The sequence below is a fragment of the Tenrec ecaudatus genome, chromosome X, assembly GCF_050624435.1.
Source record: "Tenrec ecaudatus isolate mTenEca1 chromosome X, mTenEca1.hap1, whole genome shotgun sequence".
Classification (NCBI taxonomy): Eukaryota; Metazoa; Chordata; class Mammalia; order Afrosoricida; family Tenrecidae; genus Tenrec; species Tenrec ecaudatus.
The window spans coordinates 167045105-167070775 of NC_134548.1; the positions used below are offsets into that span (position 1 = coordinate 167045105).

Sequence of the window (25671 nt, forward strand, 5' to 3'; positions counted from 1 at the left end):
TAATAAAGTGAGGCCGGCACTCGTGGTGTCCTGAGAATGGGAGATGCACTCAAGTCGCATGGGGGCAGAGGCCACTTTATTCTGTAATTGGCCGGTTGTGCGTTTTCGGTGGGGGGGCACGGGCAGAGCAGGCCCGAGCAGCTAGGCCTCCACGGTGCCGCCGTTCACTCGGATGTGGCGGATGATGTGCTGGATAGCTTCGGAGGTGGTGCCCTGGCCCCCAATGTCCGGGGTGTGCACCTGCAGGCAAAGACATGCTTCATGCTTGGGCCAGAAGCCTGTCCCGAGTGGGACACGCCCCCTCCCAATGGGGCTGGGAACAGGCGAGGCAGCAGGAGGAGGGAGCCTCACATTCTCATTGTCCATGGACACCAAGACGGCTTTGCGGATGGCACTGGCGTAGGAGTGGAGCCTAGAGAAGGGAAGAGGCAGATTTGAGGTGGGGCTTTGAGGCCGGGCAGGGGGGTGTCTGGCCAGGCAGGGTAGCCACTCACTTGAGGTGGTCCAGCATCATGCAACTGGCCAGAAGGGTGGCTGTGGGGTTGGCGATGTTCTTGTTCGCGATGCTCTTGCCCGTGTTCCGGGTGGCCTGGAGAGGGGAAAGGCGCAGGGCTCATGACTCCAGGTCAGGGGCCACCCAGGGGGCCACGGGCACAGACCATCAGGGAGCCAGTGAGACCTTTCCTGAGGGGAGGGAATCCCACGTATAATTCATTATTTTAACCAATAGCCTTAATGCTAGCACACCGGGCTCTACAATCCTCACTCCAGAGCCCAGGGCTGTGCGAAAGCAAGGGTCACCGCGCCAGGAGCAGACTGGTACTGCCTGTCCTTCACACTGGGTGCCAGAAGTCAACCACAAAGGGCACTACACGGTTCTACTGATGTGAAAGACCCATGACACGAGGGGCTAGAGACCCAGAGTTGACTGGTGGGAGCCCGGGGCTGGGCAGGCTGGGTAACAGGGAACCGAAAAAAACTCAGTGCCACTGAGTCAGTGCTGATCGATAGCAACTGATCCTACAGGACAGGGTGGAACTGTCCTTGTGGTTTGCTGAGACTCTAACTCAGCAGTCCAGCAACCCTTTCACAGGGGTCACCTGATTCATAACAGTAGCAAAATGACAGTGATGAAGTAGCAACACAAATAATTTGATGGTTGGGGGTGTCACCACAACACGAGGACCTGTATGAAAGGGTCACGGCATGAGGAAGGTTGAGAACCACGGCTCTAACTCTTTGTGGGAATAGAAAGCCCGTTCTGAAGAGTGCTTGGTGGTTTTGAACTGCGGACCTTGTGGATCACAGCCTGACTCGTAACTACTACACCGCCGGTGCTCCTTGGGAGACTGGGAAGTGAAGACTAAGTGTGCGGGGCTTCCTTCTGGATAAGACACAGTCACTGGGCTCTGTGGAGCCAGTCACACCAGCCTGGAGGAGAAAGGCCTGTGCACTCACCGTCTCAAACACTGCATAGACATGTCCATAGTTGGCCCCAGCCACAAGGCCCGGGCCGCCAACCAGCCCAGCGCACACATTGTTGACGATATTGCCATACAGGTTGGGCATCACCATGACGTCAAACTGCTGAGGCCGGGACACCAGCTGCAGGACAAGCGGGCAGTGAGCGGGGCCTGGGCAGAAGGCTAGCAGGGCAGGGACAGGGTGGCGCCATGACCGACCTGCATGGTGGTGTTGTCCACAATCATGCTCTCAAAGGCAATCTGCGGGTAGCGGGCAGCCACCTCCCGGCAGCACTGCAGGAAGAGGCCATCGCCCAGCTTCCTGGGGAGAAAGAAGCGGGCCAGTGAAGGGGCGGGCTGGGGCTCCAGGGGCTAGGTGGCTCCAGGAGGGGAACCTACATGATGTTGGCCTTGTGCACTGCAGTGACTTTTTTGCGGCCGCTCTCCTGGGCCAGCTTGAAGGCGTACTCTGCGATGCGCAGGGACTTGGCCTTGGTGATGATCTTCAGGCTCTCCACCACTCCGGTCACGCTCTGCGGGGAGGGAAGGCAGAATGGGGCTAGTCGAGCTGGGAACACCTTCCTCACCACCACCCTGGGGGGGGGAGGGGGCACCACCCCACCTACCTCATGCTCCAGACTGCTGTACTCGCCTTCGGTATTCTCGCGGACAATGAGGATGTCAATGTCCTTGTACCGGGTGACCACGCCTGGCAGGCTCTTACAGTGGATGACATTGGCATAGAGGTCCAGGCTGGTGCTGGGAACAGAGAGCAGAGTAGCAGCTGGGCCTGACGGAGCCCCTCTGGCCCAACCCCCTCCCCCCCAGGACCTCACCGGAGGATGTTGTTCCGGGATTTATGGGATGGTGGCAGGTTGTGGTTTGTTTCAATGTTGCCTACAGAAACAGAACATAAGCAGGCTGGCAGGCCCCAGGAGCAGCTCCATCGCCAGCCAGTCTTTCCTGAAGCGGCCTTGGGCAGCCACGGGGCACCGAGCATGAGGCTTTGGTGAACACACTGGCTAGACCTGCTGAGCTCCTTGGCTAGTAGAGGGGGGCTGGGATGTGCTCCAAGGCCTGCATGGGGCCCAAGCACAGCAAGTGCTTGGCCACACCCACCTTCCCTGCCCCCCACACCGGGTCTCTCCTGCTCTTTGCCAGACTGGCCAGCAGCCCAGAGCCAGCAAGGTCACCTTGGCCATGGTTGCTGCAAGGCCCCACATCAAGCCCCACAGAGACTGTGGGGAGCTGCTCTGAGAGGGTCAGGGGTGCCAAGCAGAGATGGGCCTCAGAGTTGTACTCTGTCCAGTGACCAGGGCGCCCCATGCAGGGTGGGGCCTACGAGAGACCTGTCCCCCCCTACCATGGCTCAAAGCCTTTTGAGTTTTCACAGTAAACCCCAGGAAGATGGTCCAAAGGTCAACTCACCCTTCAACGCCACACGGTTCCGACGGATGGCCATGATGGCATTTCTGATGTCTTCCTCATCGGCCGTGGAGCTCACATGTACCTCCTCAAAGTCTACCGGCACACACGCATGCCTGGGGTAGCGCCACAATCAGGGCCACCAGCAGCCATCGCCCCTGCCGCATCCCAGCACAGGAAGCCCGTCCCAAGTTGAGCTGTCCAGTGGCAGGACTGACTGAGGTAACCAACCCTAGGACCCACCCCCTCCCTGGGCCCCAAGCCCGCAGTTGCCAGCATGGCCCTGCAGGGGCTGCGTACCTGAACACTGACTTCACGTGCAGCATCAGCTCAGGACCGATGCCGTCCCCGGGAATCATGGTCACTGTGTGTCGCCCACCATACTTCGCTGATGGAGGCTGCGTAGGGAGTGAGTGAGAGGGAAGACAAGCCTCTTGCCCAGCAACCTGGACCCACCCAACCCTAAAGCCCACGCCCACCCCTACCCCACCAGGGGGGCAGCAAAAAAATTCAGAAGACTACTCACAATTGTTTGCTGCTAGAACAGGGCCAGGAGGAATAAGACACGAAAGGGCAAAGTTAGGGGGCAGCAGGACAGGACAGGGCAGGGGCATGCCGGCCCGCCCGCCTGCCGGAGCTCCTTACCGAGGAGATGCTTCTCCGTGGGGCCTCGTGGGTACCTAGGACCTGGCGACGACAACCCAGACCCAAACACTGTCACCAGCTGCAAAAACCTTCTTTTGCTTCTGATTCAAAGTGGGACAGCGACATTGACAAGCAGGCACACTCAGCCATTTCCATGTCTTCCTTAGTCCCTTCGAGAGGAGCGGGTGCACCCAGTGTTGCTGCCCACTGCCCTCTGGCTGGCCAGCACTGCCTGAGTGCAGGACAACAGGCACACCGACACTGAGGAAGGCTCCCAAGAGACCCCCTTGTGTCCTACAAGCCAAAGATCTCCCTTGTCCCACAGAGCTGCCAAGCCACTTGTCTCCCTGGGCAGTGACTGGGCCTGAACTTTTAGAAGGAGCCATTGCCACCCTCTAGGTGCCACGAGAGGAGCTACTCTGCCACCAGGCTAAGCACGAGCTCAGAGAGTGCTGGGAGATGTTAGCTTCCTCTGCCCCAACCGGGACCAAGCCTGGGTCTCTGGACTTGGTCCTGACTCAGTGAACCTGTAGGCCAGGGGGCCTCGAGACTCCGCTCAATCTGGAAGAAGAATGCCTCCTCTTCCTTTGGCGGGGCAGGTGGGAGGTTTGAACCACCCACCTTTCAGCAGATGCCCTTCCCCATGGTCCATTGCATTCAGCTGCAGTGCTGCCTCCTGGCCTCTACACCCCCCGAGAGCAGAGGCCACGCCTGTCTACCTCCTCTGTCATCCCAAGACCCAGCACCCAAGGACTGCTTCCAGAACACATAGGTGGGACTAAGGAGACCCAGCTCTAACCCACTCCTGTAGCCAGCTGTGTAGATGGAAGCCTGGGCAGACTTGGCATGGCTGCTGGCAGGGCCGAGTGAAGGCAGGTTCATTCCCAAGGGTTCCCAGTCCAGGCCCCTCCAACCTGACATCCACCGCCCCACCTGGGTCCTTCAGGCTTTGATCCAAGACCTGGAAAGAACTCCCCCGTATGCACACACCTACTTTGAAGGGGTCACCCAGGTTCCACCCTCACCCTGGGGCACAACTACACGACAGCCCTGTCCCTCTGCCTATGGGGTTCCATCGTCCACTTGAGACTGCAGCTGCTCCCTCCCACACCAATCCCTGTACCGTCTGCGGCAAGCCAGTGGCTCCATGTTCTGAAAAATCCTAAGCAGTCCGGGCAAAGGGGTGGGATTTCTCTCTAAGGGGGCCCTTACTAGGGCCAATGGTCTCCAGATAAGGTACTGCCTCACCGCCAGCTATTCACTTCTCACCCATTCCTGCCCCAATGTGTACCCACACATCTTCACTAAGTGTCTAGGAGAGCCGTCGAATCTTAAGCTGTGAGGTGACAGGGCGGCAAGGTGAGCAAAGTCGCCATGTTCTTGGAGATCAGCATTTGATAGGTCTTCAGGGAACTAACTGGTTGGGCAGAGGAGAAAGGACTCCAGCTAGAGGTCACGCCTCCTGCCCCCAGGGGTATGGCTGGCTGGCTGCTGCTTCCAAGGCCGCTGGATTCCCACCTCACCGAGGTTTTCCGGCAGCGGAGAAAGGGAGCAAAGCCTGGCATCCTCCCTCCCCCCCCCCCCCGACGGAAAACCGAGCTCCCTCATTCCAGGCTGTCAGCACCAGGGGCGGGTGTGAAGCTAGACAAGCCTGATCCGCCACTTCCACCAGGACAGGTGGCCCAGCGGTTGGCGACAGAGGGAAACGAGGGGGACGAGGCCCAGACCCGGGGACCCAGGCAACAAGCGCCACGCAATCACGACACTTGCCAGACCCCGGTCCGGCCCCAGCTTGCAGACCCCTGGGGAAGCAGAACCAGCGCCAACTTCACCAAGCCCCTCACAGACGGCAGAAAAGGCCAATCCTCAGAGGCGCGCGGTCCTCTCCCCGCCCCTGTCGGGGCCCACGCCAATCAGGCTGCAGGCCACCCGGCAGCGCCCCCGCCCGCGACCACCCTGGCTCTCCCCGCAGGCTTTGCTACTCGGTCTCACCTCCCAAGGACGGCAGAGGATGACGGGTCTGAGAACTGCCTTCGCAGTGCCACAGGCGGCTGTAGCCACTTTCAGCGCCATGACGGAAAGTGGTCACGACCGCACGTCGCCAGCCCGAAGACACTGCTCTCGCGAGAGTCTTGCCGGGGAGAGAAGTCCCTGCGCGGTCAACGGAGCGGTAGTGCGCACGCGCGGCCCGGCCCGTTCCCACGCCCCCTTCCGGCGTGACGACCGCCGCCGCCATCTTGGAGGTGGAGGACACGCCGTGTCGCCCGCGACGTCACGTGGGCTGAGCCGGCCCTCCGCCGCCTAATTGGTTCGCGCGGCCGTTGACGCGCCGCGCTTCCCCGTCTGTCCTCGTGCTCTAGAGCCCGCCCTGTCCTCTCGGCCGAGAATAGGCGATGGCGGTGGCGGTAGCTCTCGGGGCCCTGGCTCTCTTCCTGCTGTCTGGCCTGTCCGGCTGCTCAGGTAGCGGCGCAACCGGCGCCTGCACGCCGCCGCCTCCTTGGCCGGGTGTGCGTGGGGGCACAGTGGGTGGCGCAGCGGCGCTGGCTGGACTGGCCGCCCACGCAGACCCTGTAGCCACCCGCCGCCGTTGCGGAAAATAGTCGCAGAACGGCCCTCCAGCTTCCCCCCACCCCCCCTTCGGTCTCCGCCGCAAGGGGCAGGGGCCGGAGAAGGGCCCAACAGTGCTGAGTGGCCCTGGCTGGCCCCGTGCACCCCCTCCGCCGGGCCCCCACGGCGTCGCAGGAGAGGCCAAAAGCCTGGAGCAGGGCTGGCGGGGGTGGGGGGGGGCGCACGGCTGTTTCTTCCCCCGTGGGCCACACAGAAAGTAGCTGAGAACTTTCGCAGCCCAGGTCGCGGGGGTGGGCGCCCTTCTGGGGTGCAGATGGCTGAGGTAGGGCCCTTCCCCGGCAGCAGGGCCTAAGGGAGCAGGCAGAGCTGCCCCTACTTGCTGTCATCACAGTGGGGGGCAGAGGCCCTCTCCAGGTGTTCCGTGTTGTCAGCACCTTCCATGTTGTGTCCCTGCTAAGGTAGGCGGCCAGGAAGCTAGCGACAAAGCTGCAGTCTGGCATGGCTCCCCCAAAAGTACTTGCTTTTTCTCCACCGTGGGATCTCAATCCCACTAGCAGGACAAAGCCACGCTTGCTTCTTGGCCCTCTGTTGACAGGGTCCTCTCTGCCAGGTCCCCCTGCAGAGGCCTGCGTGGAGCCCCAGATCACCCCCTCGTACTACACCACATCAGATGCTGTCATTGCCACGGAGACGGTCTTCATCGTGGAGATCTCCCTGAGCTGCAAGAATAGGGTCCAGGTGAGGGCTGCCAAAAGACCTGGCCAGTTGTCCTCTGCAATTGGCCGATGATGGCAGCATCCCATGGGGCGGGGGTGTGCAGCAGTGAGCTGGGACCTGAACCCTGGCCCACTTCCTCTTCTGGGGGCCAGAACACAATTCCATGATTCCATGGTGGGTGTGGAAGCACAAAGAAGGAACTTTGGCCTTTGGGGACACACCCCCTTGGGTTTCCCGTTTGCCTCCAACTTGCTGTGGGTGATGTGAACCTATAATTTCCCCTGGGGACGGGCATAATAGCAACTGCAGCCGTGTCTCCCACGGCGCCCCTCTGCTATGGATCCTGGACACCAATGGGAGTCTCCCATTGGTGCCTTTGCTTCCCAGAGAGGGCAGAAGTGACCCTCCTTTACCCACTCCATCAGAACATGGCTCTTTATGCTGACGTCGGGGGGAAACAATTTCCTGTGACCCGGGGCCAGGATGTCGGACGCTACCAGGTAAGGGGAAGTTCTCGACCCTGGGCTGCCCCCTCCCTCCCTGTGTCTGCTGACCACCCCTCCCTCAGGTGTCCTGGAGCCTGGATCACAAGAGTGCCCACGTGGGCACCTATGAGGTCAGGTTCTTCGATGAGGAGGCCTACAGTCTCCTGAGGAAGGTGAGTGCACGCAGGCCGTGTTCAGGTAGCCACAGAGGGGGGCCTCGTCGGCTCCCCTGAGCCCAGCTCTTCCCTTGTAGGCTCAGAGAAACGACGAGGATGTCTCCACCATCCAGCCCCTGTTCACAGTCAATGTAGACCATCGGGTGAGTGGCTGGAGGGATGGGGCGGCAGCTGGCCTGCCTGACTGGGTGCCTATCTGCATCCCAACCACCTGGCTCTCCACACAGGGCGCCTGGAATGGGCCCTGGGTCTCCACCGAGGTGCTGGCAGCTGTCCTGGGCCTGCTGCTCTACTACCTGGCCTTCAGCGCTAAGAGCAACATCCAGGCCTGAGGCTGCCACCCTCTTTCTTCTGCTTTCAATAAACATGGGCACAGGACTCTGCTTGTATTGTTGCGCTGTCTTCCACCCTTCCCCAGCCCCCAGCCTATGTCTTCTTCACCCTTGAGTTGCAGGCTGAGGCGGATGTCCATGGTCTAGGGCTTCTCCCCTGCTCGAATGCATCCTGGGGGACTAGCCTTCTGTCAGAGCACCCTCCTACGGCCAGTCTACAAAAGAGCCCTCTGCCCAGGGCTTGGGAAGCAGGTGGGAGGACTGGTCCAGACCCAAAAGTCCCTTGGGGCGCTCTAAGATGACACATGCACGTCCAGACAGCTTGGGCTATGTTGGGTGCTCTGAGGCCCAGCACCCCAGTTTTCCTTGTTCATGACTCTCTGGATCAGTGGGGGTGGGGGGTTGACCACCATTGTGTTAAGCCATCTGTCTAGCAGCCAGCTGGAGCCACACTGTACAGCCCCCTTCTCCCTGCACTCCAGACTGGCCCAAGTGGGGATCTCCCCACCCTGGAATGTGGAGAGGACAGAATCTTTAGAACCTCTTGCCTCCGAGCCCCGCATGGAGGTGATATCCCATGGGACCCAGGCCTCATGGGTGGTAGTTTGGGTTGGGCTCCATGGAATTGCTCTCCTCCCTTTCTGTGACAGCCTTCAGGAGTGTGGTCTGGGCCCAGAGAATTGAGTTATCATAAAAGCTGCCCTGGCTTCCCCAGGGCCACTGATCAGGGTAAAACTTAAACTTGTGTTGTGAGACAGTTACAGTTCTGATGGCTGGGGAGCTTCTAAGCACCCAATACAGCAGGACACCAGCAGCCGCAGGGCCTTGAGATCCCAGGAGGTTATGAGACCACTGGTTCCAGGGTAGAGAGCCCCTGGCAGGACAGGTGAGGGATCCACCTCAAAGAGATGGGGGAGTGGGGTGGCTGGCTTGGCTGGATGGTACAGTAGAGACTTGGGCTGAGGGACCAACCACTTACCAGGCCAAATCTCGTATGAAGAGCAGAGGTAGGTGCTCGGGGCCACTATTGGTGCTAACAAGTACCCGCTTGGTGTCAAGGAGGCGGCCGCCAGTGCAGGCTGTGGGCAACTGGTGAGCACGGCAAGCACAAGGCAACTGCCTGCCAGGGCTGTTCTTTTGGGTTCTGGCCCTGTCCTCAACCCCCCCGCCCCCTCCCAGGGGAGAGGGGTCCGGCCTTAGAGCCACTGTTGATGGCCTGCAAGCCAAGTGCGGCCAGCCCTCCTGGTGCCACCCTGCTGCTACTGCAAGCTATAGCACTGGTTCCCGCCACATGCTTTTCATGTCCAAGGGACTCCTGGTTCCCAGCCTGGCTGTGGCAGAGAAAGCGGGGTGCTGTCAGAGGGTGTCCCCAGCAGCTCCAGAAGGGAAAGTACAGGCACAGCTAGCCTTTGCCTCCCCCTTCCCAATCCCCCCTCAGCTGCTGCCAGGTCTCATGTGGGGGGGGGGGACGACAACTTCACCTCCAGACTCAGCCTCTGCCATCGTTGGCCTTCCCTGGAGGGCCTGAAGGGCCACTGGTGTTTCAAGCCTATTCGGGACCTATGCCCCCAGCACCCACAGCTGACCAGACCCCTCCTGGCTCATTCAGATTGGCTCTGAGCACATGGCCTGTGTCTGCAAACTCCCTAGATATAAAAAGTAGTTTCTGACCTGGATACCTGACCCCCTGCCCCCAGCTCCAGCCTCTTCAACATGTAGAGTTGGACTCCATTTTTCCCCTGCTCCTGAAGTGAGGACCCAGTGAGAACAGGCCTTAGCTTTGCACACACGCAGTGGCCCTGGTGTTCCTGGAGGCCAGCCCTTGGCCTAGGCGGCCTTCAGCTTCGTCCTGGGGCCATGCACCATATCTGTGCTCTCATGCCACACTGCCTATGGCTTCAACTACCAAGAGAAGCTGTGACCTTCCCATGGCCCTCCATGTCCTGGTGTCTGTCACCTCCCTGGACCTGCACACGGGAGCAGTGTTGTGCCTCACTCGGACAGTGCGGCCCTCAGCCAGCCATAAGACAATGACCACAAGAGGACAAGATTTGACCGAATTAAAAGGCAGCTCGCTTTATTCTGGTGGTGCAGGTGGGGCAATGCCAATCAGAATCTCTAAGCCAGAAGAGCCTCAAGGGTCCCCGAGGCCAGGTCTCATTGCACATATGGCACAAAGCTGGCCTGGCCTGCCCAGCCATGTCCCCTTCTGTGATGAGGGTCCTTGTGCCCCTCACACTCTGCTGTCTCATTCAGCTCCTCAGCCTCAGGCTTCTGGTCCCGCAGGACCAGGTAATCTGTGGTCTTAGCCGCCAGCAGAGGGAGCCCGTTCCTAGCAGCTTACACAGACCACCTTTCCCCCACTCCTCCCCTCCCCCCGGCCCTCCCCTTTCCTCCCCTTCCCTCCCGAACTTCTTCCCAGCCTCACTGGGGGGGGCCACACTTGGTCAGGTGGCCAGCCCCCAGAACAAGTCCACAAAACAAAACAACTATCAGCAAGCACAGAAAGGGCAGGAAACCACAAAACTCAGGGCACTCTGTCTACCAATCACCAAGGCTCCTAGGGGTGGGGCGGCCGCTTGGCCCAACAGTCCTGCACAGCTTCCTTTGCAGCTGCATGTCCCAACATGTTGTGCGCAGAGGTGCCCTCAGGTGCATGTGGCCCTCTGTCGCACACACCAGCTGCTAGAAGGGTCTGCGGCGACGCTGGCGATGAGCTCAGACAGTGGTGACAGACAGCAGAGGGTTGTAGACCCGCTTGCCGTCAGCAGAGCGTGCCCCATGGGCCAGCATTTCCTGGATGGTGATCCAGTTGTCGAGGATCTTCTTGTTCCGCTTCTTCAGGCTCTTGCGGTGGCTGAGAGCAATGATGTTGAGCTCAGCCTTGCCATCGCCGCCCTGCTGCTCCCGCAGGCACTCCAGGCGGCTCTGCATCATGAGCTCGCGCCGCTTGCGCTGCTCGCGGGCTCGGATCAGGTGCTGCTTCCGCTCCTCCTTGCTCCAGTAGCGGCCCATCTTCATCTCACTCACCGCATCGTCATCTGTCGTCATGCCACTACGTTCCTCACGAATCTTCAGAGCACGGGCCTTCAAGAGCCGGTCACGCACCGGCCGCTTGGCCACGTAGCGGGTCCCATCACTACGCACCTTCACCTTCCACTCCATACGAGGAGCTTCGGAGCCCGGGGCCACAGTGGGCACCCGCGGGCTGCCTGCCAAGGTCAGGGGACCCTGAGCCAGCTCCCCTAGACCCCGAGCAGAGGACAGTGTGCCACAGTGGAAATGCTCGCCCTCCTGGCCCTGGGCACGGGGTCGCCGGGAAAGGTAGGGGCTGCCCTCAGGGCCCACCCGCTCCAGGGTAGCCCCACTCTTGGGGCTGCGGCGAACCCGCTCCTCTGAATGCTGTCTCCGGCCCACCTCGGTGGCATCACGGGACAGGGAGCGGAACTTGGCGGGACTCCCTTGAGGGGCAGCCGCCTTTGATGGGGTGGGGCCAGGTGCACTGGCCACAGTCCGGTTCAGGTTGGAGTTGCTGGAGGAGGTGGGGCGGCGCAGGGGACTCTCTGGCAGCGGCTCAGTGAGTAGAGGCGTGCTGCGACAGCTCTCCCCGGTGTTGTAGGCGCTGGTGCTGTCCCGGTCCGACTTCTCGGGCAGCTCAGAGATGTCAGAAAGCTCATGCTTCGGGGGCTCGCTGGCCCCCAGTGCATACAGTCCCTCCTCCTCCAGCAGCCAGGCCTTCATGCAGCGTTCCCGCAGCTGCTGCATCTTCTGGGCCCGCAGAATGTTGCGGCACTTGAACTCCAGGTGCCGCAGCTCCTCCTCCAGCATGGCCACCTCGTGGCCAAGGCTTTCATTGCGATTGACGTCCAGGGCACTGGGCCCCACAGAAGCGCGTGGGAAGAGCAGTCCCAGTGGGTTGCCATTCTCCAGGTGGCCCCTGATCTCCAGCAGCTCCCGGTAGCGCTCACACTCCTCGTCGGTGAGGCCTGGGACGTCCCTGGCACCCAGTCCAGCACCCTCGGCCAGCAGAGAGTCCATGCTGAAGTGGAAGTCCCGGCTCTGCAGGGCGTCCCCCTGGAGACCAAACTTGCGCAGGGTGCCAGGGGTGTTGATGACGCTGGGGGGCTCGTCGCCCAGGAGGTCATGCTCAGAGCTCTCCTCGTTGCGCGTGCTCTCATCAGTCCGGCCCACCCCACTATCCAGCTCCTGGCTGTTGCTCAGGCCTGGGCCCCCAGTTGGGGCCACCTTTTCCTCCTCATTGGCCAGCTGAGGCAGAGAGATGGGCTCGTTGGTCCTCTCCTCAGCCGGTCCAGGGTCAGGCCCGGCAGAGGCCCCTGGCTCCCTCTCACCCTCACTCCGACTCACGGCCTGGGCAGGGGGTGATTTCAGCTTTGAGGCCCGGGACTCTCCATCGTTCTCTGAGCCAAAGTCATCCAAGAAGTCATCCCGGTCACTGTCCTTCCAACGCTTCGTCAACTGTAGAGATAGCCGGGGGTCTTCGCCACTGCTTCCTGGCCCTCCCAGCTGCACCCCAGTCCCATAGCATGCAGAGGGTCCCACCCTGACCACCCCAGTGGGGGCGCCCACACACCTCGCTCTCAGGCCGGGCCAGCAGCAGGGAGATATTGGTGTTCTCCTCCTGGCTCAAGACGGCCACAGCCTCCTCCCGATTCTGCACAGCCACACCGTTAATCTGCAGGGGGGTGGGTGCAATGAGCAAAGCTGCCACCCAGAGCCACGTGGCTCACACAGGAAGGGAGGGGCTGGAGGGCAGAGAGCAGTGGAAAGCAAAGCCTGGAACAAAGGGCGGGTAACCTTGCAGGACTAGGCTTCTGGGAGGCCAGGGTTGTGGGGCTTCCTCACCTGGATGATACGGTCACCCTCTCGGATTCGGCCGTCCTTGGCAGCGATGCTGTCGGGATTGACCTGCAGGCACACACAGCCCTCTGGATATTTGCCTCTCCCCAACTTGGGGCACAGGATGTGCACTTGATGCGTTAGTGAGAGTGTGTAAGGTCGCTAGGAAACTCTGCTTCCTCGGGGTGGGGGGTGGGGAGGTGGATGGGACACCAGACACTTGTTAAATACCAGGGAGCAGGAGCAGGACAGGCAGCTCATGGCTCCTTCTGAGAAGGTGTTGGCTGGGCCCCACCTAGGGTACTTAAGCAGAACTTCACCTGGCGGTGGACCCCACAAGAGGAAGCCCTTCCCTCTACCTCTCCAACGTAGATGCCCAGGTCCTCTTCGTCGTCTGTGCGGTAGCACACCATCAGGCCCAACTTGTCCCGGTGGCTGGTCTTATATAGCTCCACCTCCTGCCGAAGGGTGGGAAGAAGCACTGAGCCCCCGGCCCCTCCTCTCAACAGTCTCCAGCTGATCTCCTGTCCACTTGTGAAGGGTTGGAGTCTATCCTGTCCATCAAGTTGCAGCCTGATGACCTCATTTGGAGGTGAGATGGAGATAAATAGCTCACTGGAGGCGGACACACTCTCTCTGCATCCTTTCTCGCTACACATTGCTGTTGACAAGCCACATGGAGCCGCTCTGGTAGAGCCAGAGCCCTGGGGCTGGAGGAGTCACGTGGAGACCCCTGCCAGCACTGAGATGCTTCTACCACCACTGCATCCACAAGACTTTCCACCCACCGGCCTGTGATCTTCCTGCATTCGGCATTATTGCATGGCTGCATGAGTCTCAATGACTTTATAGACTGGTATTGGACATATGGGCTAATATCGGACTTAGGGACTTGAGCTGGACCGGGCTGGGATGTTTTCTTAATATATAATTGCTCTTGTATATAAAGCTCTTTCTTATACACATGAGTGTCTATGAATTTGTTTCTCTAGTCTCCCTGGACCAGCTCCTCAAGCCTTGAAGGTGGGCCCTCAAAGGATATTGAATGTTCTCCCTTGCCTAAGACGCACGCGTACACGCCCGCCCAAACTTACAAAGACTGTGCTTAGACCCCTGCGGCCCTTCTAACAGCCCCTGAGGCAGCTGCTAACTGTACGCATAGCTGCAGACACTGACCTGGCTGGCTCAGAGACTGCTCACTCACCTCATACTCCAACTCGTCCAGCCGGTCGGCCTCCTGCTGGCTGCCCTCCATGAACTCCGCAGGGTCGTAATACTCATGGCTGATGGGAGGGCTGCCCAGGAGAATGGTGGTCAGGCAATGGGGGCCCTAGCTCGCCACTCCCGACGCAATAGGCCCCTGGCTGCTTGCTTACAAGCTGCTCCTCTGAACTACTTGCACCCACGCGGGAGCCCGGGGATGTTCGAACAGGCACGTGAGGGTCCACACAGAGCCCTGGCTCCTCCCACCATGCAATGCCCCCAGGAGTTTTCCAGGCCCAAACCAGAGTGGGACTCCCTAGACCACCAAAGCTGCTCTCTGGCCTGAGGCCACGAGGGGCTGCTGGCCGTCTGCCTGCTGCCCCGCGGCCTACCTCCCTGCTGAGGAGGGTCCTGGCCCATGGCCCGGCAGCCGGTCCGAAGACGGGCTCACGCCCAAGAAAGAAGTCAGAGAGATTTAGGATGGGACAGACAAGGATGCGAGAGGATTCAGAGGGGGATGCTGGTGGCGCGGAAGGCGATAGGGCGGCAGTGGAGAAGAATGAAGGAGGAGAAGCTGGTGACCTCGGCCTGGCGGTCCCGGTAGCCAGGTCCCAGGACGGTTCGCCCTTGGCCCTGGGGGTAGATACAATGGGGACCGATATGTCAGCCTCCCCTCAGTTCTGTCTCCATCACTGGTTGGGGGCCGGAACTTTGGGAAGAGGCCGAGGAGGGGCTGCAGGCCACTGAGGGGTGAGCTGGGACCAGGCCTGGGTGGCATGGGGCCAGCTTCCCTGGGGTCATGCCCCCTGGAGGCAGGACCCGGGGCCCTCCTGAGGGCAACTCACAGCTCGGAAAGGACGTACGGCTCCAGGATGACCATTGGCGGGGTGGGCGGGCGTAGCTTGCCCAGCGCCATGATGTGCTGAAAGGTGATGTCCGTCTGTGTGCCGCTGTCCACCAGCTGCAGGTCGTGGCAGGAGCTGTCCCCTCGGAGGCGAGGGCTGCGGCGCAGCACCTGGATGACCAGGGGCTCTTTGGAGGAGCGCAACGCCCCCAGGGTTTGCTCCTGGGACAGCTTGGAGAGCTCCTTCCCGTTGACCTGCAGCCAAGAAACGCCAGTAACAAGCCTGCCCACAAGCTCCAGTCCAGAGCCACAAGCTCCACTACGCAGCCCACAGCCAGGGTGAGGCTCCATTCTGCCAAGCTGGCTGCCAGGACCAGCACAGAGTGACTGTGTCCGCACTTTTGACGACTGCCAGGGGCTTTCGTGCCAGGAGACATCTCCTTAGCCTCGTCTTCCCTAGGCCTCACTTCCCCAGTGCGTGGCCCTCCAAACCATGACCGGTGACAGCCACTAGGGCTCAGACATAGGCTGAGAGGGGAGGAGACTGAGTCACGGTGGAAAAATATGGGAACACATTGATCTGTGGAAGTCACAGAATGGACCTGAGGGGGTGTGGTCCAGCTGGAGGTAGGTGGGGAAATATGGCAGACAGCTCGAGGGGATGAGAACTAGTTGGGTGGGGCTGCTTCGGGTTTCTGTGTACCACTCCAACCGCCACACACACACACATACACACACACACACACACACACACACACGGACCTCCTCCCAGAATCTTTAGTCATGTGCACAGGTGACAATATGATTGTGAATGGTTTACATGTAGAGTCCTACATTATATGAACACTAACGACAAAATTATTGCCCAAGACAGTACTATCAGTGATGGAATTTTGATTTTTTTCCTCCTTAACCTGTAAGAGCTGCTTTATTTCAAAAGAAAATATTGACACAGATGTATGAGTACTAAATTATTTAATGTGGGTATTCTAGCTAACATAAGTTCACCTTCCCTTTGTTTTACAACTCAGTGTCAAGAAGAACAAAACCCTCACAGCCAGACCAAGAGGTAACATCAAGATAAGCAGAGAAAAGGTTGAAGGGGTCAAGGACTTTGGCTTGGGTCCACAATCAGTGCTCATGGAAGCAGCAGTCTGGAGAGCAAAAGATGAGTTGTAACTGGTAAATGTTTTGCACAAGGTCTCTTCAGAGGATTGAAAAGCAAGGAGGTGACGGTGAGGATTAAGGGGCAGCTGACCCGAGCCAGGGTTTTTTCAATGTTCTCATAAGTATGCGAAAGTTGGACATTGAAAGTTGGAATTGGAATAAGGAAGGGTGAAGAATTGACGCATTTGAATTGCGGTGCTGGAGAAGAAGATTGAAAGTAGCATGAACTGCTGAAAGGACAAACCCATCTGTCTTGGAAGAAGTGCAGCCAGAGTGCTCCTTAGAGGCCAGGATGGGGGGGCCAGAGTCTCATGTACTTTGGCCATGTTGTCAGGAGAGACTCGTCCCTGGAGAAAGACATGCTGCTTGGTACAGTGGAGGGGCAGTGAAAGAGAGGCGGGCCCTCAAGGGGATGGATGGACACGGTGGCTGCAGCTCTGGGCTCAGGCACAGGAACCATGGTGATGGTGCAGGGTAGAGAGGCGCTTCATTCTGTTGTGCATAAGGTCGCTATGGGTCAGAACTGATTTGATGGCACCTAACAAGAACAACAACAACTTGTAGGCAAAGCCTCAAACGCCGACCGTGTGACCGTTCCTAGCATGGGTCTGGGAGGAAGGTGGAGGAAGATACTGATAGGGTTCACCTGCAAGTCACTGCAAACAGGATTCCCTGGATTTCTGTCCTGCTGAGTATAAAATAGGTCCCCTGGACCCAGGATCCCCACACAATGAATCTCCTGGATCCAGATGACAGCTAGACTGTCGGAGGAGCAGCATCAGAGCCAGGCGGTGGGCTTTCCAACCCACAGAGCAAGGAAAGCTGAGTGCCTTCCGGTTGCTGCTGGACGTGCTGACCCACGGAAATGGAGCTGAGTGCCTTCCCGTTGAGGCTAACAGCACAGTGGTGCGCCTCTGCAGGCGTTTATCCTAAGACCGGAAACTCTGGAACATGGCCTGATAAACACTGTATCCGGAACCTTTCTCCCTAGCAGCTTCCTTCATAAAGCCTTTAAGCATGAATTTTGCCTATGAGTTCTGTGTAGCCATTGCAATGGGTATTAGAATTTAGATACAAAGAATGCTACTTAAAACAAGGTAACAAGTTCACACACCAATACCACTTAACCAACACACTGTAGGTAAAAGACCAGAGCAATTGGCGAAATTAGCAGTTACAGACACACAAGAAACAACCAACTCAACAGCATGTACTTGCAGCACATGCAGAGAACACCACGTGAATGGGAGCGCCCATGTGCCCGGGTCGTCATGACAGCTGGGATCAGATGTATTAAAAGGCTCAAAACTCACGGGTGCAATGATGATCGAGGTGTCATCACCACCACCACCTGCCCCCACCCTCCGGGGAGGGACTCCAGAAAAAATGGGTGACGGGAGACAGTGGACAGTGTGAAACATGAAAACAATAATTATTTATAAGTTATCTAGGGGTCATGAGGGTAGGAGGGTGGGGGGAGGGAAGGGAAAAGGAGGAGCTGATAGCAAGGGCTCAAGGAGAAAGAAAATGTTTTGAAAAGGATGATGGCAACATATCTACAGCTGTGTTTGACACAGGGATATATGTATGGATGGTGGCAAGAGCTGTAAGAGCCCCCAATAAAATAAAGAAAGAAAATGCTTTGAAAACGATGATGGTAACATATGTACAGACGTGCTTGATCCATTTGATGTATGTCAGGATTGTGATAAGAGCTCCCAGTAAAATGACTTATAAAAGCAAACAAACAAACAAAGGCTGGGCTCACCAAAAGGAATTGTTGCCGTTATAACTACATACAGGGAGCGCGCGCGCACACGCACACACGCTTTTCCATGTGATTTGGGTGAAGGTTGTCAGAGCAGATCAGCAGATTTACTGACATTCAATGCTTCATCCACATTCTGTTTCAACTCATCCACTGCAATCCCCTCAATGTGCCCTCGCTTCCCAAGTCCTCCTTGTGTTTCCATTCCTCCTTTCCTAACACTTCCAACCTTTGTCACTGCGGGAAAACTCCCATTTCGCCTCAAAAGGTTGCTTATTCTGCCTCTCAGTCTCACTGTTCCCCTGATAGACCTGTGTGTATTGTTTGCTTGAAAAGGGATCCATGGGAGTGAGTTCAGCTTCGGGCCTGAAGGGTGGTTGAAGGCCCGAGTCTTGGGGGTTCTACCAGTCTCTGACTAGCAAACTGGTTCTCTTTTATGATTTTGAGTTCTAAACGAAACTTTTCTCCCACTGTCTCCAGGACCTTCTAAGAGTTCCCTTTCAGAGCAGCTGGTAGTGGGAGCCGGGCACCACCTAGTTCTTTTGGTTTCAGGGATGTGGAGACCCATGTTCGCAGGGTCCTTCCATTCATTAGACTAACAGTTTCCATGTGACTTCCCTCAATTTCCCTTACTCTTCTTGACTGCAGACTGCGAGAGACTCGTGGCTGCATCCTAGATGGCTGTTCTCGGGCTTTTACGACCCCGGTCTTTGCTCACCCAAGTAGGAGGTAGCGCATTGTCTCTGTGGACTAACTGACCTTTCGTGCCTCCACAAACTGTGATCCTGGCCCCACCCTACCGCCCACCCCCAAGGCCAGGGACTCATTCCCTACAGGGAGAGTGTTCTGAAAAATAACACATTTCTGCGGAAATGCCGCACAAACCACGGCTTTGACCTGCACCCTCACAGTGCCACCAGTGTCAAGCTGGGAAAAATTCTGGGCTAACTGCAGCCATGATGAAGATTTCGTTTTGTTAAACATGCAATGAAAGAAGTTTTATCACAAATCGTGACAATTGAGGAGCTGAGACCAAGGGCTCAAGGAGAAGCAAATGTTTTGAGAATGATGAGGACAAATGGACAAATGTGCTTCACACAATGGATGGATGGATTGTCATAAGAGTTGTACAAGCCCCCAGTAAAATGATTTTTAAAAAATCAAGACAATAAATACTCCAAAGGCCTGGTTCTCAAACTGCGAAACTGTTTCATTGTGCCTTTTTGCCGAGGGGGAGGCCAGCTACCGTGCCCAAGTGGCAGTCCCAGCTCCACACAACTACAGGGGGAAGATTCACAGCACAGATCCCCCCCATCCCCAATCCTGACTTTTGGTTTTGAACTGTGTATCTCATTCCCACTCCCACCTCTCCCCACCCCCACTGCCCTTCTCTATCAGCTCAGAGCTGTCCTGGGGTGGCTGTGGAGGAAGCAGCCAGTTGAAGTAGGGTTGCTGCCACCAGGGAGGCCTCAGGCACACCGGGGGGGCTGGGGGGGGTAATGCTCAGGTGACAGGAGAACCACAGGCTCGTCTTTCTCCCTCTCGCTGGAATCACACTGTAGTAGTGTTGCTATGGAAACTGGGCCCAGGCAGTGGGGTTTGCGCAGGGTGGGCTGGATGTCAGAGGGGGATGGGTACATGTACAGACCCAGCAGCTAAAATCAGAATGCTGGTCTGTGGGTACAGGGCAGCCTGTGCTTTCCCCATTCTCGTTATCATGGCCTTTCTGGATGCAGTGCCTGCAGGAGGCGGGTAGGGCCAACTGAGTCCCCAGGGGTCATGGCTACTGACAAGGTGTAGGTAGACCCACGGGGAAGAGACAAGGAAGGCCGCTATTGGGCCCCTGGTGTTACCAGGCCAAGAGGGAAGCACACCATCTTCAGAAGGTGATGAGGGTGGGCAGTTAGCACGCTGAGGTCCAAAGGCAACGTTATGCTCAACTTGTTCAAAACCAGGCCTGTTTCTCCTCCACACTTGCATTCTCCCAAGCCTGCATCCCCCAGAAAAAGCAACCACAAACCCCTCCTCACAGCATGCACCCCCACCCCGCTTCCAGCAGCCATTCCATTAAAGACCTCACCTTACACAGAGCAGGCAGGCCAATTTGGAGAAGCGAGACTCCTAGCATGCCGGGCTGGAGAAGAGCGACTGCCGACAGAAATGGAAGCAGAACAGAAGCAAGCAAACTTTCATACAGCAGCAGACACTGACTCCGGGAAAGGAGAGAGCCCTCCAGTGCGCAGACTCAGTGAAGGCTTGATGGCAGTGAAGTTTGGGTCCTTATATAAGCAAAGACAATGGCTTGACAGGAAAGGGGCAAAGGCTACTCAGGCAAGCAATGAACACAATGAAGATGGTCAGAGGTGCTGCCTCAGTCGGGGCCCTTGATGCAACATGGATGAGCGTGTCCGCCAGGTGCCACCAACCCAGTCATTGACTGGAGTGTGGGGCTCAAGGTGGTGGGGATCACGGAGCCGTGCATCTGCAGTGGAAGCAGGCACACTTGATGCCAAATGAGACAGAAGCCTGACCTTTTGGTATGCTGCAAATAGTGCCACCTTACTGGGAGGGAGAGGCCTATGGGCGAATACTTGAGGAGGAAAACGTGGTAGGCTGGCTGCCTGCCTGCCCCACCCTACTGTAAGAGCCACTGCCATGGTCGTCAGCCTCTGGACGGCCTCTTGGCCCAGGCTCTCGGCAGAGAGTGAGAGCACCAAGGTCTCTGCCTGGCCAGAAGGTCAGTGGGGTAAAGACTTGTGTGAGTACAGGGAGGGCGTGAAACGTGGGTCTGGGTAGAGATGATCCTTATGTCCCCTGAACCAGGGCTGTCCCCACACCTCTCTGCTCTCCCTCCCCTCACACTTGCTCCTTGCCCCTGCCTTGTGCTGACACTCAGTCACCCAGGAAAGTGCCACAGGTCACCTGTTGTCACCCAAAGAGCTGAGACCAGTAAACAGGAAGCGGAGGAGGGGAACTCTAGTCCTCAGACCAAATCTTCAGCAGCCAGACAGAACTCGCCCACATGATCACCCTTCCAGGCGCTGTCTACCCACAGCATATAAGTCACACACTCCTGTATAAGCACATGTGGCCCAAGCCATCCCACTGCCGGGAGCAAACATCAAAGCCCTTGTCACCTCTTGGAAAAACGTCATACATGAGGCACCCAGTCACACACCTCCGCCTGCTTTCTGACCTGCAACAGCCCCAGAGAAGGTCAGAGGACTGAGAAGGGACTGGCCAGGCCCACCAATCCAGTGGCTTCAGTTAGGAGGGGAGAACAGACCCAGGGTGGCCAGTTAGCTGAGGCAGGCTCTCCATATGCTGAGGCCCCGGAGCACGCTGGAAACAGAGCAGAGACACTCATCACTCAAGTGCTTCCTCAACTGAGTGCATGCCCGCCTTCTTTGGAACCATCCAGAAGAAATCCACTCTGCTTCTAGTGCCAGGACTTCAGGACTTGTTGACCAAGCTGAAAGCACAAAACTCATCCATTTAAAAGGGCTTCCCTCACCAAGCACAAATCTGCCTCCTTTAAGAACCCTCTAGAAGAAATCCCATTTATCTTCCATATGCCAACACTTCACACATCTGAAGGCCATCCCACTGAAGGACACATGCTGTGTCCCTGTCCCCGGTTCCCAGTGACTCCCCGTGTCTGTGTTCACCCCGTCATCCCTTGTCACCCAGCTGTGCCTACAGGCTGCCTCTCTCTGCACACACTGCTGGTCAGACACTCTGAAACCAGCCATCCTCCCGGCCCTACTACCTTGTGAGCTACCTTGCAGTGTAACTCTACTTGCCCCCTAGCATATCATCTATATCGGTCTCAAGAGGGCTATGGGGGCCTAAGCTCAGGACTGTAGCATTAACCCTCACTAAATCCCATCCCTGGGCAAGTCAGCCTAACACAAGGTCCATTTGGGGCTAGCTCGTTTGCACCTTGGCCCGAGTCCCCTTCTAGGCTCTTTCAGGAGCCATTAAAGGGCACAAATTCCCGATGTTCAGTCTGTTCACAAAGCTGTTTGGTCACCTCCTCTGTCTAGGTACGGAACACTGTCATCCTCATTACATTCTGCCATTTCCAGGGGCATTTCCCAGAGGTGGCATCAGACAGTAGCTGTCCTTTGATGACAGACTTCTTGCCATTTTGGAACATGTGCCCAGTGGCCTGGCCCTGCCCCAGGGGACCCCAGGACACAGGTGCTGGCAGGCTGTGGGAGGGCCATCCCTGCTCTCGGGCCATGCCAGAGTGGGAGAGGATGGGGTGTCTGAAGGGGCACTGACTGTCCCAGACCCCAGACAGCATCAGAGCTCAGGGAACTGGGGTCTTCCCCCACCCTGGGAGCCACCACACCCATCACCCCAGATTCTCCGTGTGTGCAGAGATCCTGGAATCAACTCAGGCTCCCGGGAGCTAGGTGACATAGCTACCCCAGGAGAGGTCCGCAACAGGCCTCCCCAGTTCCAGGGGTCTTCTTGCAAGAAGGGAGACAATCACAGGAGGGACACAAGCAGGGAGGGAGGCCTGGGTGCCTCTGTAGGTCCAGGGCTCAAGGTCTGGGGTGGGGGTGAGGGTGGGCAGAAAGTCTAAGTGCTCATTCAATGTAAATTTCACCTCCAATGTGAAGTCCCCAACCTACTACTACCCCGCACTGCCTCACTGTCACCCTCTAGAGCAGTGTTTCTCAACCTGGGTTGTGACCCCTTGGGGGGGGGGTGTCGAGCGACCCTTTCACAGGGGTCGACCGATTCATAACAGTAGCAAAATGACAGTGATGAAGTAGCCTAGAAAATAATGTCATGGTTGGGGGGGGGGTCCCACAAAATGAGGAACTGTATGAAAGGGTTGCAGGCATGAGGAAGGTTGAGAAGCGCTGCTCTTGAGCAGAGTAGAACTGCCCTGGTGGGTTTCTGCGACTGGAACTATTTGCGGAGCAGGTGTTCTCCTCCTTCCCCTGAGCAAAAGCGGCTGGTAAGGTTCAACAACTGACCTTCTGATCAGCTCAGTGCCTAGCCCACTAGAGCCCTGGGCTCCCTAACACCTAGCAGGGGACCTCATTACATCCCAGGGCCACAAGGACTTCAGGGTAGTAGAGTGTAGGGCTGACGGAGCTTTCAAGGCTGGGTGGAGGTAGAGCTAGGGGCACAAGGAGGCTGGCTGGGCAGGAGTGGGGTGGGATGGGGGGCAGGTTACAGTCATGCTGATGATTAGAGGGTGAATAGAAGGAAAGGTTTCACCCACCAAGGTGGGAGGATGACGGAGACGTGAGGAGGAGAGAAGCGGCCAGGGGCTCAGGCGGCGGGCGCAGGCGCAATCTGTGGTGATCGCACAGTATCAAGTTGCGTGAGGAGGCGGGGGCCCGGCAGGGGCGGGGCTGGCAGTGCCGGGACCGCCCCCGGCTGTGGAGTCCCAGACAAAGAGCACGCGCGGTGGCTGCTGCAGCAGTGTACACAGGCTGGCTGCCCTGGTTCCCTGCTCTGACCCAGGCAGCTGGGAGTCTTGCCTTGTGGTGGCTGCTTCCAAGTCCAGATACTCCCCGGCAGGAGGCCGCGTGGGGCAGGGATTGGGAGTGGGAGGCCCTGTCCCGGAAGGTGAGCGTGAAGCAGGTTGGGAACGTGCCCTGGCCCCTCTCATCCCACTTCTCACCCATGGGGCCCACAGACGCAGCTGTGAGCTCTGATGTGCTGGCCAGGGCCAGCGGCATGGCTACCAGGGGCCGGCTAGATAGGCTGACCTCCAGAATCGCCTACCCCACTACCCTCGCAGGCAATGAAGGAGAGCGAGGGAGTCCAAGGTAATGTGGGGAGCGTTTACAGGGAGCAGCTGGAGAAACCTCAGGCCCCATCTGCACCTATCCTGGAAGTGGTGGGGCCCCCACTGATATCACAAACCCAAACTCACCACCAGCATGTCCCTTCTGACTCAGGGACCCATTGGACAGGGTAGAGCTGCCCCTGTGGGGTTTCCAGACTGCATCTCTTTACAGGAGTAGAAAGCCCTGTCTCTCTTGCTCCAGGCAGCCGGTGGTTTCCAACTGGAGGCCTTAGCAACGCACTGGACCTCCAAATGGGGAGACAAGAGCTGCACCAGGAATTGCCCCGATTCCCATCTCCCCACGCTGGAGTTTGAACAATGTCAACACACAAGAATGTGGAAACAAACCGCTGGCAGGGGTTGTATGCAGTCTTTTCCCCAGAAATTCCCAGACTGCCTGCTGTCAGCCCTGCCCTGCGCCGCCACTTGGAGATGGTACTCACAAAATTTCCCAGTGACAGCAACCCCTCACATACAATTCCCTCATTTTTAAACTCCCTTCTATGAAAAGTCTTCTGCAGAGTTTTGCAGTTGGTTTGTTTAAATCAAGGCTCATCCTTTGGTTGCTATCTCGCCAGTCTCCTCTAATCTGCAACAACTTATCCATAACTGTGCATCTCATGGCACTGAGCTGGTAGCAGCTGTGCTGTGGAATGTTCCTGAATCGGGATCTGCTCAGTTAGAATGTTGCTCGGGTGACAAGGTCTCTTCCCTCACCCCTGTGTCACCTCAGGAGGCACAGGTGAGCAGGCTGTGGGGCCTGCAGCATGGTGGGCGGCACTCAGTTTGATCAGGTGGTAGAGGCGCTGTCCTTCAAATCTCTCCAGTACAAGGAACATTCTTCTCTCCCAAAGTGACAGTGATTTGGGGGTAACACTTGGAGATTGCAGTTCGGTCCCTAACAATCAGTATACAACAAGGACTCTCAGCTCATCAAATGACTGCAACTCTCAGCTCATCAAATGACCGTCATTCTAGCAGGGGCTCAGCAGTAGGCCCTTCAATGTGCAACTGGCCCAGAGAAGGGCTAATGTGCTCAGTCGCAGCCGACACCTTCGAGCAGTTCAGTAGTGGGAGTGCTTGGGGGCCCGCATGGTTAGTACGCGTGCTGTGTCCCTGGAGCAGTGTCACTGGAGCACTGCTTGGGCTACAGCCCCTGGTAAGTCTGGTGTGAGGGGGCTGGGTAAGGCCTAGACCATTCCCTGTAACCAGATCCCTTCCCTAGGGCCACCAGCAGTGGTATCTGACCCGAAGCAATCAGTCTAGAGAGGACCCTAGTAGCATAGTGGTTATGCATTGGGCTGTCGCTTTCGACTCTTATAAAGAGTGACAGTCTCAGAAACCCACAGGGGCAGTTCTGCCCTGTCCTATAGGGTTCCCATGAATCAGAAGCAACCCCATGGCACTGAGTTTCATTTTCTGGAATCTCTGAGCCAGGAGTCCTGGTGGTGTTGTGGTTACGTGCTGGACTGCAGATTGGAAGGTCAGCAGTTTGAAACCACCAGTAGCTCCAAGGTAGACAGAAGTTTTCTCCTCCCATAAAAGAGTTACAGTCTTGGAAACTCCCGGGGCCAGGTCTACCCTGTCCTATAGGGTCACTGAGTCAGCATCGACTTGATGGCAGTGAGTCTCGGTCTAGAGTCTGTCCTCCCAAGAAAGTATGTGGAAGTCCTAACACCTGTGCCTTTGAGTGTCACCTTGTTTGAACTAGGGCCATTGTCTTTCAATGAACGGGGAGTTGAAGTAGAACAGCAGAAGGAGGACATCATGTGAGGCTGGAAGCGGAGATGGGAGTGGTGTGGCCACAAGCCAAAGGAACTGGGAGAGACATGGAAGAGCCTTCCCCTAGAGCCTCTGAAACTACAAGCACTCAGGGTATTGGCCTCTGGGTGACGGCCAGGGTATCCTGAGGCTCTGTCATAGGAAGCTCAGCAGGCTGGATACGGCTGGACCACTGACATCTGAGCCAATGGTCCCCCTATGGCATCAAGAGCCTACTGTGACACAGGCTACACCTGCCCCTGGGACTGAACCTGAGCGTACACATCACATCAGTCTCCGTGCCTGAGACATACACCACCCACCACCTTCCTCACATGACCAATGAATGGTACCCTGCCGCAATGTGGTTAAGTGCTAGCTGTTCAAAATCTGCAGCTGCCCAGAGAGCCCATGAGTGCCGGGCGGGGTTGCCAGGAGTCTG

The 25671-nt window shown here is 57.6% G+C and overlaps 3 protein-coding genes across 4 annotated transcripts; 1 reads left to right on the forward strand and 2 right to left on the reverse strand.

Moving 5' to 3' along the window:
- Positions 1–57: 57 nt before the first annotated feature.
- On the reverse strand, positions 58–5667 carry IDH3G (isocitrate dehydrogenase (NAD(+)) 3 non-catalytic subunit gamma). Its single transcript, XM_075538866.1, has 13 exons — positions 5526–5667; positions 3534–3575; positions 3415–3426; positions 3189–3286; positions 2892–3004; positions 2300–2360; positions 2090–2222; positions 1863–1996; positions 1683–1785; positions 1459–1605; positions 495–589; positions 352–412; positions 58–240 (listed from the first exon to the last, which is right to left on the reverse strand). The coding sequence occupies exons 1-13, from the start codon at positions 5604–5606 to the stop codon at positions 142–144; spliced, it is 1179 nt and encodes a 392-aa protein (XP_075394981.1). The 5' UTR covers positions 5607–5667; the 3' UTR covers positions 58–141.
- A 115-nt stretch (positions 5668–5782) lies between these two features.
- SSR4 (signal sequence receptor subunit 4) lies at positions 5783–7857 on the forward strand. 2 transcript variants are annotated; one of them, XM_075538864.1, is made up of 6 exons: positions 5783–5993; positions 6697–6839; positions 7244–7318; positions 7387–7476; positions 7557–7622; positions 7707–7857. In XM_075538864.1, exons 1-6 carry the CDS (start codon positions 5927–5929, stop codon positions 7809–7811), a joined length of 546 nt encoding a protein of 181 aa, XP_075394979.1. In that variant the 5' UTR covers positions 5783–5926; the 3' UTR covers positions 7812–7857. The 2 variants fall into 2 exon arrangements, with proteins under 2 accessions (XP_075394979.1, XP_075394980.1); XM_075538865.1 differs by having other exon boundaries at positions 5793–5993; positions 6712–6839.
- A 2356-nt stretch (positions 7858–10213) lies between these two features.
- PDZD4 (PDZ domain containing 4) lies at positions 10214–14970 on the reverse strand. The gene is made up of 6 exons (XM_075539229.1): positions 14717–14970; positions 13873–13963; positions 13028–13126; positions 12675–12737; positions 12403–12504; positions 10214–12287 (listed from the first exon to the last, which is right to left on the reverse strand). Exons 1-6 carry the CDS (start codon positions 14785–14787, stop codon positions 10530–10532), a joined length of 2184 nt encoding a protein of 727 aa, XP_075395344.1. The 5' UTR covers positions 14788–14970; the 3' UTR covers positions 10214–10529.
- Positions 14971–25671: the final 10701 nt, after the last annotated feature.

Coding starts and splice junctions, on each gene's coding strand:
- IDH3G (XM_075538866.1), bottom strand. CDS start 5,606: ATGGCGCTGAAAGTGGCTACAGCCGCCTGTGGCACTGCGAAGGCAGTT. Junction 1,606..1,682: donor TGGACAACACCACCATGCAG/GTCGGTCATGGC, acceptor CTTGTCCTGCAG/CTGGTGTCCCGGCCTCAGCA. Junction 241..351: donor TGTCCATGGACAATGAGAAT/GTGAGGCTCCCT, acceptor CTTTGCCTGCAG/GTGCACACCCCGGACATTGG.
- SSR4 (XM_075538864.1), top strand. CDS start 5,927: ATGGCGGTGGCGGTAGCTCTCGGGGCCCTGGCTCTCTTCCTGCTGTCT. Junction 6,840..7,243: donor GCTGCAAGAATAGGGTCCAG/GTGAGGGCTGCC, acceptor CCACTCCATCAG/AACATGGCTCTTTATGCTGA. Junction 7,623..7,706: donor CAGTCAATGTAGACCATCGG/GTGAGTGGCTGG, acceptor CTCTCCACACAG/GGCGCCTGGAATGGGCCCTG.
- PDZD4 (XM_075539229.1), bottom strand. CDS start 14,787: ATGGCGCTGGGCAAGCTACGCCCGCCCACCCCGCCAATGGTCATCCTG. Junction 13,964..14,716: donor CCGTACGTCCTTTCCGAGCT/GTGAGTTGCCCT, acceptor TCTCCTGGGCAG/CCCTCCCATCAGCCATGAGT. Junction 13,127..13,872: donor TGGACGAGTTGGAGTATGAG/GTGAGTGAGCAG, acceptor ACCCTTCGGCAG/GAGGTGGAGCTATATAAGAC.